At 34.4% G+C, this 11,144-nt stretch overlaps 1 protein-coding gene across 1 annotated transcript in view; it reads left to right on the forward strand.

Annotated features, from left to right (window-relative positions):
* Positions 1-9,244, forward strand: part of LOC118749799 (30S ribosomal protein S11) — a gene marked incomplete at its 5' end in the record, with an annotated part of 39,700 nt that extends 30,456 nt beyond the window's left edge. The window contains 1 exon segment of the mRNA XM_036484581.1: positions 8,670-9,244. Within this exon segment, the coding sequence (XP_036340474.1) occupies positions 8,670-8,777 (108 nt within the window).
* Between the last annotated feature and the right edge of the window lie 1,900 nt (positions 9,245-11,144).

Below are 11,144 nucleotides of genomic sequence, written 5' to 3' on the forward strand. Positions count from 1 at the left end.
CGTATTACAATAATTCACTTTACAGTATCGAGTCCGATAGAAATTCTGGCACTTGATTCACTTCGCGTTTTATTTTCTTTGAAGACTATCGTAAAATTACTTGAAGATAATGTGAAGATTATTTACTTTTTGTTGGCAAATTTCCTCTTTTTTATATAGCTTTAGTTTTTCACTTGATAATTAAAAATAGTACGTTTCTCTATAATTTTTTACGTATCTGCGCGTCAGTTAGAGATGAATTGGAAAATGATGTAGGATATCTCCAAGGTTGGATAAATATATTTTTGGAGTTTGTTGGGTACTTTCAATAGTATCTGCTATTTACATTGTTATATGTGATGTAGCGTTCCTCAATCACGTGGTTTTTTAAATACAATTAAAAAAATGTATTACTTTAAGATTTGTCTGTGTAATAAATATGTGATTTTTAAAATCACCCCCTTATTCTAGAACCCGAATTTTCGTAACTCGTAACGTAAAACGAAAAATCCACATACTGCAACCCTTGCGGAAACATGTGCAGCATTGCCAGCTATCAGTTGTCGTTCGAAGATAGCTGAATGAAGGAAAACAAACTGGAAAGGAATTAAAAAAACACTCATCATGTGCTAATTATTTATTGAAAAATTGGTTAATTTTACATATTTTGAAAAAACTTATGGATTCTGATGTATTTGCAATTATAGCAGCAAGATAAGCGGGCGCTATGGCAATGGATTCACAAAGGTATGCGGAGCTGTCGGGCATAGTAACCATGGGCGTATCTATGTCAGCTTCTGGTTGAATTGTTTAACCACAATCCGGAACTCCTCCTATGCCTGAAGCTCTGGTTCTCAATGCAGTTAATGCAATAACAGCTTCTTCCAAGCCATTGGAAACAAAGGAAAAAAGGACAAATATCTCCATTTCATGAAGAAATTTAATGTCCTTGACAAATTCCTATACAATAAATATATAAGCAGATTTGAATGTGAATTAAAAGAAAATCCCAAGGCCTTTTGGAATTTCATTCGGTCTAAAAGGGGATGCTCCATTATACCTACCTGTATGAATTTCAATGGCACAAGCTCACAATCGTTGGCTGACAGTGCAATTTTTTCCAGCATCTTTTAAATCAAATTTTACTGTAGATGAAGAAACTGCTGAAGAGTCCGTTTCTCACGGGGTATCATCACATTGCTCAGATTTTGGTTCACTTTGCGTAACAGAATCTGACATTATGATTGCTATTTCCAATCTATGGCCCTAATATGGCGACTCGGGTCTAGTTGCTGGTCTAGTAGCTATGGCTACCAGTATCGTAAATTGTATTTTGTATAGCGATTAATCTCAGTATACAGAAAAGTGCAGAAAATATCCGAATTTACTTTTTTGACATGAACTTTTCCAAGTAATTGGCAACTTTTCTCCAATGTGTTGAATAATTTATGTGAACAAATAACAAAATCATCGATAGCGGGAAACAGAAAATTCCGCTACTAGACTCAGTAGCCGACAGTCAGTAGCCAGTAGCCATACGTAATGGGAATTTTAGTATATGGTTGACCGTCGGCTATCAGTCGCCATACACAATACAGCCACTAGATTCCTCTTTGAAATGTGATATTGACGGCCTCTGCGCCCAATTTGTAAAACAGTGTAGCTCTTCGATTTGTGTACCTCTATGTATAATTTTCAATCTTTCTCTTTCCACCGGTTTATTTATTAAACTGTGGAAGATCGCCTCTATTACTCCAGTGTATAAATCGGGCAGTAGGAATGATGTTAAAAACTACAGGCCTATTTCTAAAATAACGATTTGTTCGAAAATATTTGAAAAAGTGGTAAAAGAAAAACTTTCGTTTGCCATTAAGAGCCTAGTAGTATCCAATCAACATGGTTTCGTGAGTGGCCGCTCCACGGTTACTAATTTAGTGACTTTCTCTGAATTTTGTGTTTCAGCGTTTAGAAGTGGATCTCAGGAAGACACTATCTACACTGATTTCTCGAAAGCTTTCGACAGAGTCTCGCACTCAATTTTAGTTCGCAAATTGGAGAATATTGGCTTTCACTCGGTTTTTCTTTCCTGGCTCAAATCTTATCTTTCCAATAGAATCTTGTTTGTTGAAATTGAGCTATGTAAGTCTAAGCAATTTTTGCCACTTCGGGTGTTCCGCAGGGCAGCGTCCTGGGCCCCCTCTTGTTTGTCCTGTTTATCAACGATATTGGGTCGTACTTTAAATATTTCAATTTTTTATTATATGTCGACGATCTTAAGCTCTTCCGCAAGATAACTTGTGCATCAGACGTCGTCAAGCTACAGATCGATTTAAACAATCTTGTTAGATGGAGTCATAGTAATAAATTAGAATTAAACTTTAAAATATGCTTCTATATGACCCTATCTAAGTCTGCTAATACCTTTTCTTCATCTTATAGCATCCTAAATAATCAGCTTGACATAGTTAGGGACTTTAATGACCTGGAGGTTGTTTTTGATCATCGCTTTACGTTTGTAAATCACGTTTGCCATTTGCTTCCGAAGGCTTATAGTAACCTAGCATTTATTCGCTAAAGGTTTCAGGGACCCCTATACCAGGAAGATCCTTTTCAATTCGCTGGTTCGCTCAAAATTAGAATATGCCTCGATTATTTGGAACCCTATTTATAGTTGACATGCTAGTAGAATTGAAAAAGTTCAAAGGAAATTTATTCGGTTTTCTCTTCAACCGCTTAACTTCTCCGATCCCATTCCATCTTATAGTGCTCGCTGCATGCTTATTAGACAGAATTCTTTAGAAAGTAGAAGTACATTCACATTCTGATATTATCTCTGGGAGAATTGACTGCCCTGCTCTTCTTGATCATATCGATTTTTATATTCCTCACAGGGCCCTGCGGTTCCATCTACCATTTTACGTTGGTGTTGCCAAAGCGAATTATTTTGCGTTCGCCCCAATCTTCAGAGCACTTAAGGAGTATAATAATATCTCTAAAACATTGGATATTGATTTTTCCCTGCCTAGATGTATATTTAAGTCCGTTCTTGATTCTTTTTATTGTCAATTTGGTATGTAATAATGTATAAATTCTATTTGGTATTTGTGTTTCTGTACCCAAATCTCGTTGTTATCTAGTCTGTAAGATATATGTACATCATAGACTGAAATAAACATAATAATAAATATTTACTGAACATACTCTTTGTTAGGTCCACCACCTGTTGCGCTTGCTTCTGCCTTCGGCCGCGCTTAGGGATTATAACACTTACTAAGGCTATATGCACACTTGTCGTCCAATCATAGTTGCGTTATCGTCTCGCCCCGAAATTTTGAGCCGAGCACTTGCATTTCAAAGGAGATCTGCACACTTGTCTTTATCGGCTAGTTATCGGCAAATTGTAGAAGATGCAGAAACGGATAAGTACAGCACTGTCGTTTGCTAATCGTTGTGCATGCATTGTTTGTTTACATTTTATGGGGAAAAATTAGTGAATAAGTTAATATTTGCATTAAAATTGCATAAAAACTAGTATGTTTTGCATAAAATTTGTGGAAATTATTAAAATGTGGATAATTGCATTAAAATTCAATAAATAAACTATAAAATATGACGAAATTGTAAAAAGTCTCTGTGTGCATGCAGAAAACCATGAACTGCACCATAACCTAATTCTCCTTTCTGTGTTGCGGGGAAGAGGGGCTTCCGCATGTCAAAGGTATACAACATTTCTTGTGCATATCACTCCGGCTACGCCCTCCACAGTATTTTTGCGCAGAACCCACGTCGAAATTTGCAAAAAAGTGCATAGTGCAAACTGAGTTTATTAATAAGCTAGTGCTGGAAATTCGAAACATTTACCTTAAATAAAATGTGAATCCTTTGATTACACATGTATGTTAAAGTTTTTGGATTCGGGTTATGCGTTTGGACACAACAACCGAAAATCGTTGTACAAATAACTAAATCGGACCCAAGTTTCTCGATAAGGGGCAACAAAGATTCTTTTTTGCTCGTTTATATAAAGCAGTGGATAAAAATATACGTATATATAATACATGTGTCGCCTCCGACACAGAATTGTTGTCGTACAAAATTACGCAAAAAAGCTTACTCGTTCGTTTTTAGGCATGCCATTGTTACGAATTTCGAAAGTTCGAAAATACGATTCGGATTGCAGCATACTATTTCTACGATTCGTTGCAAAATCCGCATACGAAAGAGTTGCAGAATAGGGGTGATAATTTTTGCTTTATAACACTTCCTTTCTACTGCTTCCAACAACGATTTCAGCAAGCGAGAAACTGCGATAATTTAGTAACTACTGAAGCTTTTCACTCAAAATTGATATTTACAATGATTTCTATACGAAAAATAGGAGTATTATAAATTTTCGGATTTGATTACATGTGTATATCTCGATAACCGCTTCACCAATTTCTCCCAAACTTGACACAGTTATTTGCCTTAGTACTTGCGCCGGGTATTTATTGTTCCGCTCCGCCCGAACTTAGACTTTCTTACTTGTTCATCTTATAATTTTTGTGTTTTACCAGTTTCGGCGTTGTGCCATCTTCAGATGGATATTCGTTCCAAAATAAATTATAATTTTTGCTCTATAGCACTTCCTTTCTACAGCTCCCAACATCGATTGCAGCAAGGGAGGACCATTCGAGGTGCCACACAAAAAGCTTTGCTTTCTTGGCACCAGTCCACGTTTTGCTCCACGTTTTCCTAAAATCGTTTAGACATAGTACAATTAAATATTTTATATAAACCCACCTTCAGCGTTATCCGAAGACTTTGTACCATGTGCACTGCTGCCAGCCACCTGTAATGTCCTTGCCTTCATCGTGTTTCGTTTCTTGTTGTGACTCTTGTGTTTCATTGTGGTGATATAACGTAAACTTCACACACGCACACGTGCTTTCCGTTTACTATTTCTGCTTGTTGTCTCTGACGATGTGTCGTCGGTGGTGGTAGGCGTTCCCTGTGCATATGTCTCATCATCTGAGTTGTTGGCTTTATTTTCTAGGGCGGTGGTGGAGGCAAATAAACGCGGCTACACTCTAAGGGTCAAAACATAGTGGAGCGGCGAGCAAAGCGGAGAGCTAGCATCGAACAAAGCTTCAATTACAAACGTGTATGAATGCTTTGCTCTTCACTATGCGCTTTCCCATTGAGGCATATGCGTTTGAAATCGACGCTTTGCTCGATGCTCTTTGCTCGCCGCTCCACTATGTTCTTACCCTAAGACTGAGTTATCTATTTATTTGCAAATAGGGTTGCCAGACGTACTGCTTTTGGGAGTACACGTACTCCTTTTTATTGCATTGTACTCCCTTGTACTCCCAAACAAAAATATATGGAAATGTACTCCTTTATTAGTTTTGTACTTCTGTTGTTCTCCTTTTTCCAGCTATTAATATAGGGTGTGAAATAATAACTGTCGCACAGTTTTATTTTTGTTTTTAATAAAGGGGGCCTTTATAGATTTTGCGAAAATTTTATTAACTATTTATAATTAATTATTAATTCGTTTTGGGAAAAAAGCGCAAGCGGCACGCAAGTTTTCATCGGTTACTTTAGTACATATCTTCTGTAAATATAGGCTAATATCCCCCATTTGGATCCTTTATACTCCGTCTTTTGTCCAACATAAGGCCTCATACTCAGCAATCGGAAAGACTCCGAACCGGTGACTAGGAGGGCATTCATAAGACCAACCCTATACAGTTTTTTCTCTCTTTTTTTATACAAAGTCTAAGAAAAAGTACACCTATAAAAGACGTGAGTGCCGCATGATCTTATCTCCCAAAGCTGGCAAATGCAAATAAGGATTAAAATTCTAAAGTTAATTAATAAAATTAATGTAAAATATTTACAAAGCTAACAAAAAAATACTCTTTTTCGCAACATCTATAAAGGACCCTTTTATTTTTCAAAAAACCTGTGCGACAGTTTTTATCTTACGCCCTGTACTTTGCCATTCATATTGTGGCAAACACTACTTAGTAAGCAAAGTTAAGTGTGATAGTGAAAAGGTGTAGGCATGGTCGTAGCAGAGCACTCGGGTATAAAAATCAGAAAAATATTAAATTAATTATAATGCTTAAATTAAAAAACTGGCCATATATTCAGAAAGAGTTTGTAATTCTATTGTAGAATTTAGTTGGGGAAAATTTCCTATAAGGGCGGTCATTGAAGAGGTGGTGAGCGAAGGGGGAGTGGGCGTGAGCACCCCCGACCACCTAGGCCCCCTATGGGTCCCTAGGGACGCCTTAGAAAAATCGCCAAATATCACAATTGGGTGCCACGCCCACTCCCCCTTTAATCACCATCTCTTTAACGACCGCCCTTATTGCGAAGCCCGCCCATTTAGTCATTTATTTTTAACATTTATTGTTGCTTTGAAAAAGATTTCTAAAATATCTTTGTTTATTTGTACCTAATTTATGGTAATTTGTAACAATAAATTGCACAAAAAATTAAAAATTAAAATTTTTTTAGGTCTTGTACTGCTTTTTTTCTTTCGAAAATATAAATGTACTCCTTTCTCCGTTTCAAAATCTGGCAACCCTATTTGCAAATAGCTAAGTCACGAAAATAAGTATTGATTAGTGGTAATATTTGCAAATAAGCGCAAGACGTTGCCATTCTTAACCTCTTAAAACTTCCACTTTGTTATTGAATATTGAATGGGCTACAAAACTGCAAAATTTTTCTAAGATATCCAATTAAAAACATCGAATTTTTTAAGAAACTTTGTTGCTTTTATTAAATATTGCACAAAGTTTGAAACTTGTTAAAGAACAAACCATGTTTTTATAAAAAAAATAATAATTAAAATCAAATAATAAAATAAATAGTCAATATGTGAGTGTTGCATAGTTATGATCAGGGAACGGCTTTTTAGGGCCTAAAAACCTATAAAAAAGGCAAAATAAAATAACGAAATAGGCTGGAAAAGGCAAAATAAAATAGAGAAAAAGGCAGGAAAAGGCACTAGCTATTGCAAAAATGGCAAAAAAGGCAAAACAAAATAGCGAAAAAGGCAGGAAAAGGCACTAGGTATTTAAAAAAAAGCAAAATAAGGCTCTAAAAAAGACAGAAAATACGAAGAACAATCAAAAATTACATTTCTTTTAGAAATGTTTATATTATAAGTAAAAAGAGAAAAACTATGAACAAGTTTGATTATATAAAAAATTTGTACTTTGAATCTTTGACTGTTTAATCCTTTCGAGTTTCTAACTCATAAAACTTTAATCTGTATAGTTGTAGTAACATTGAACCACAAGATGCATTTTGAAGTTTTCTGGCAGCATTTTCATTCGATTTTCGCGAAGAAAAGCCTTGAATGTACTAAATGTGTGCTCGACGTAAGTTGATACAAGTTGAAACGTTCATATTATCAGGAATAAGGGCATTTTCCTCGCCCTTTACAATTTCATCCAAACCCCTTATTGTCTCCAAGCCTACGTTAGCTGAGAAAACGGCTTTGAATTGGCAAGAGGTCCCTGCGCTTCCATAAGCCGCATGGGCATGTGTATATTTTTTAATCTTAAAAAAAAAATTTTAAATGCTATAATCACTTTTTTAAAGGTAGAAAAGTCAAATATCTTAAAAAAGGCAAAAAAAGGCAACATCAAATGTTTATATATGGAATCAACTAAAGCTAAATCGTGGACATTCTTAATCGAATATACTCTATCTCTTTAGCAGAAAAAAAGGCAATTTCCATAAAATCCGTTCCCTGGTTATGATACTTGTTTATTAGAGAATTATCTGTTTTATTAAATTATTTTAAAAAGTATTTAGTCATTGTTATTATGAGTTGAAAATAAGATAAAAATCTTAATATAATGCGAAACATATAATCACAACCAAACTTTGAATAACTTGTTTTCCAAAGAAATACTAACAAATTTTTAATTGTCATAAGTATAATCTTTAAAGAAAAAATTTTCAGATATGAAGGGTTAAGATTTTTTAAATTTTTCGTGTGGCACATTCGATCCGTAATTTTTAGTTTTTGGTAAATGAATTTAGATTTGTATTCATTCAGCGACCTAGAAACCCCCATATAGCCAGTTGCATAAAAACCTATAAATATTTTTAATTTTTCATCCGCCATATTGGATCTGCCCTTTTGAATTTTTGGTAAATGACTTTGTATTCGTAATCAGCGAACCAGAAACCCTTGAGATACCCAGCTTCGAAATATATTACTTAGTTGTTTAAATTTTTCGTCCGCCATTTTGAATTTTTGGTAAGTGACTTCAGATTCGTAATCAGCGACCCGAATATTCGTAATCAGCGAACCAGAAAACCTTCAGATACCCAGCTTCATAGAAATATATTACTTAGTTGTTTAAATTTTTCGTCCGCCATTTTGAATTTTTGGTAAGTGACTTCAGATTCGTAATCAGCGACCCAATAATCCCCTGGATATGAAGTGGTGTCAAAATCCATCAAAGATTATTTGTTTAAATAGTTTCGTCAAGCTAGATTTTCGATCCGAAGCACTATACAGCGTCTGTATAGGTTATAATTGTTTTTATATCCCATTACAAAGACAGAATTTTATCATTCATCAAAAAGAAAATATTTAAATTAACTTTGTATGCTTTTTACGGAACTCATATAAATATGCTAAATTTAATATATGCATTTCTATTTAATTACAGTCAGCCATAAAAGGGTTGCAAATGGGTGGACTCAACATTGTTTCAATTACTGATGCAACACCCGTATCATGGAATCCACCTCGGGCTAGGAAGCAAAGGAGTTTATGAAAAGTCAAGTTTTCAATTATTTGCATCTTGATGGTTATAGAAAGCTAATGAAGAAAGATGTACTCTTAAATGAAATCAATTTAAAAAGAGGAGTTCAATGTTAAAGTAAACTTGTTATAGTGGGCTCTATGAAAGTTCGCAAATTTACATACATATTTGCAGTTTTACTGCCTGGTTATGTTTTAGCGCGTCAGTTATATACGAGGCTTGCGCACAGAATGGCTTCTAACGTTTACGAATCCCTTGTTAAGTTGTTTTATTAGAGAATTTGTAAAGATATACTCTGTACAAACTTGCGACGTTTATTATGTTTACGAGATATTTGCGAACTTACATCAGTACCCTGTTATGGTATAAGAAAAATAACATTTGTTCTATTATTACTGTTGAAATAAAAATAAAAGTTAATACATAAAGACCGAATCGTAATTGCTTGTTCGGTCGGTCGGTTTATTGTACCCCACTAGCGCGTTGCACATTTCATATTGAATGTACTAAGTGCGTTATATAAGATGTATCATATAAAAAGTCGTTGCCTTATACTAAATTTATAAATTTCTCTTCAAACGAGGTCATCTTACCTGCTGACACTAACAAACATTTAGATATCATACATGGTAGAATAGGATATCAACTGTGTGTGACAAAAGAGGAGAAACTAAAGAAGAAAGAAAGAGGCCTGTCCTTTCTGTTATTTTTGTTGTTGTAGCCTTGGACCCTGCCGCGACTCCTACCACTGGCAGAGTCCCCTAAATTTCAAATACTGGGCATTTGGGTAGCTTAAAAAATAATATGGAACAAGTGTATAATAGCTTCAGATTTTAAAATCACCATATTTCCCAAAATCCTTACCCGATTTTTAAAAAATTAACACCGTTGTACATTTAATTAGAATACCTTTCATTTACAATATTACATTTTATTTGATATACAATTTGTAATAAGTAGTCTCTCAATCTACTGTTTTTTTTTTGAATTGGCAATCACGTAAGTATTTAAATCTACCAACGAACTATACGAAATTTTCACTATATAATAAATGTCAAAGCAAGTGTAATATTACTTTTGAAGTTTATTTTACTTAGTCTGTAAGAATTTGTTAATTCATAGGCAAAACAAAAAAGGGCAACCCACGCCCACTATTCCGTTTTTTCGGGGTGAGGAGCTATTCTGCACTTATACAATAATATAATGGAAATAAATTAAAAAACTGACTTTTGATACCTTATAAAGTAAGCAACTTCTTTACATTAAAAATTAGGTGGCAACCCTATTAGAAATAGGCTCAGATGAATATTGCATATCTTGAGCGGTACATATCCGCATATAAAAAAAAGCTTAAGGAAATTAACAAAATACAAATTTGTATTACAAAGAAACGTGACAACCCTCATCGAAAATCTGTTCGGACTTAAGTTCTCAAAAATACCTTTCATTTGATATCCATATTACGATTTTTTAGTTAAATTTTGTAGAACCGAAAACAAGTGGCAACCCTACATTAGTATCCCAATGCCCGTTTGATACTACATTTTTTTCTTGTATTTCGAGTGTATTTTATTATACTGTATTTTGAAAGAAAGAGAAAGTTAGAAAAACTGACGAAAAACAAACTAGGTTGTTAAAAATAGTCCGGCCAACTTGTATTTCGTTAGGTTTTTTGACAGATGGCTGTATTTCGTTCGTTTTTCTTACACAGCTGTTTGCATTTTGCCAGACGAGTTTTTTTCTTAGCATAAGCAAAATGGAAATACAATTAAATTGAATTCGTTATTGTCTCACCACTTTAATTTAATTTTTTTATGTAACAAAATTGTTCTACGCAAATTTTAATTTCGTTTATTTGAATTTCGGTAAGGATATGTCAAAACTTAGCTTTTTTCACACAGAATTTGTTTCTCTCTAACACATTGCGGAATTGTTTTTGCAATTTGACTTTCGTCAGTTTTTTTTTTGTTTGTATTTCAAATGAAAAATACAGGAAAAAACGTAGTATCATACGAATTACTGGCCATCTTCACATGCTTGTAAGTCTCGATAGAGGCCCTTATTATGAGTTGCATTCTATTTTCGATCTTCGCTGGCTATCGAAGATCGAAAGCGAAATTCGTATTATGAGCTATGCAAGCGTATCGAAAATTTCGTTGAGTATAGAATTTTCTGTCAAACAGACTTTTGCTTTCGTTGGTGTAGCGAAGTGTTAGATAATTGTGAAAAATGTACGAGTTTGCATTTGTTTTCATCCTTTTTGTCGGCTAAACACTAATTTTAAACAGTTTTTATTAATTTCATGCAGTTCTAACGTCGTGAATACTAAACACAAGCTCGAAAGGCTAGTTTTACTTATGAAAGAAAATCCAAATACTC

This window comes from Rhagoletis pomonella, unplaced genomic scaffold (assembly GCF_013731165.1).
Source record: "Rhagoletis pomonella isolate Grant_MI unplaced genomic scaffold, Rhpom_1.0 Rhpom_scaffold_00001, whole genome shotgun sequence".
Taxonomy (NCBI): Eukaryota; Metazoa; Arthropoda; class Insecta; order Diptera; family Tephritidae; genus Rhagoletis; species Rhagoletis pomonella.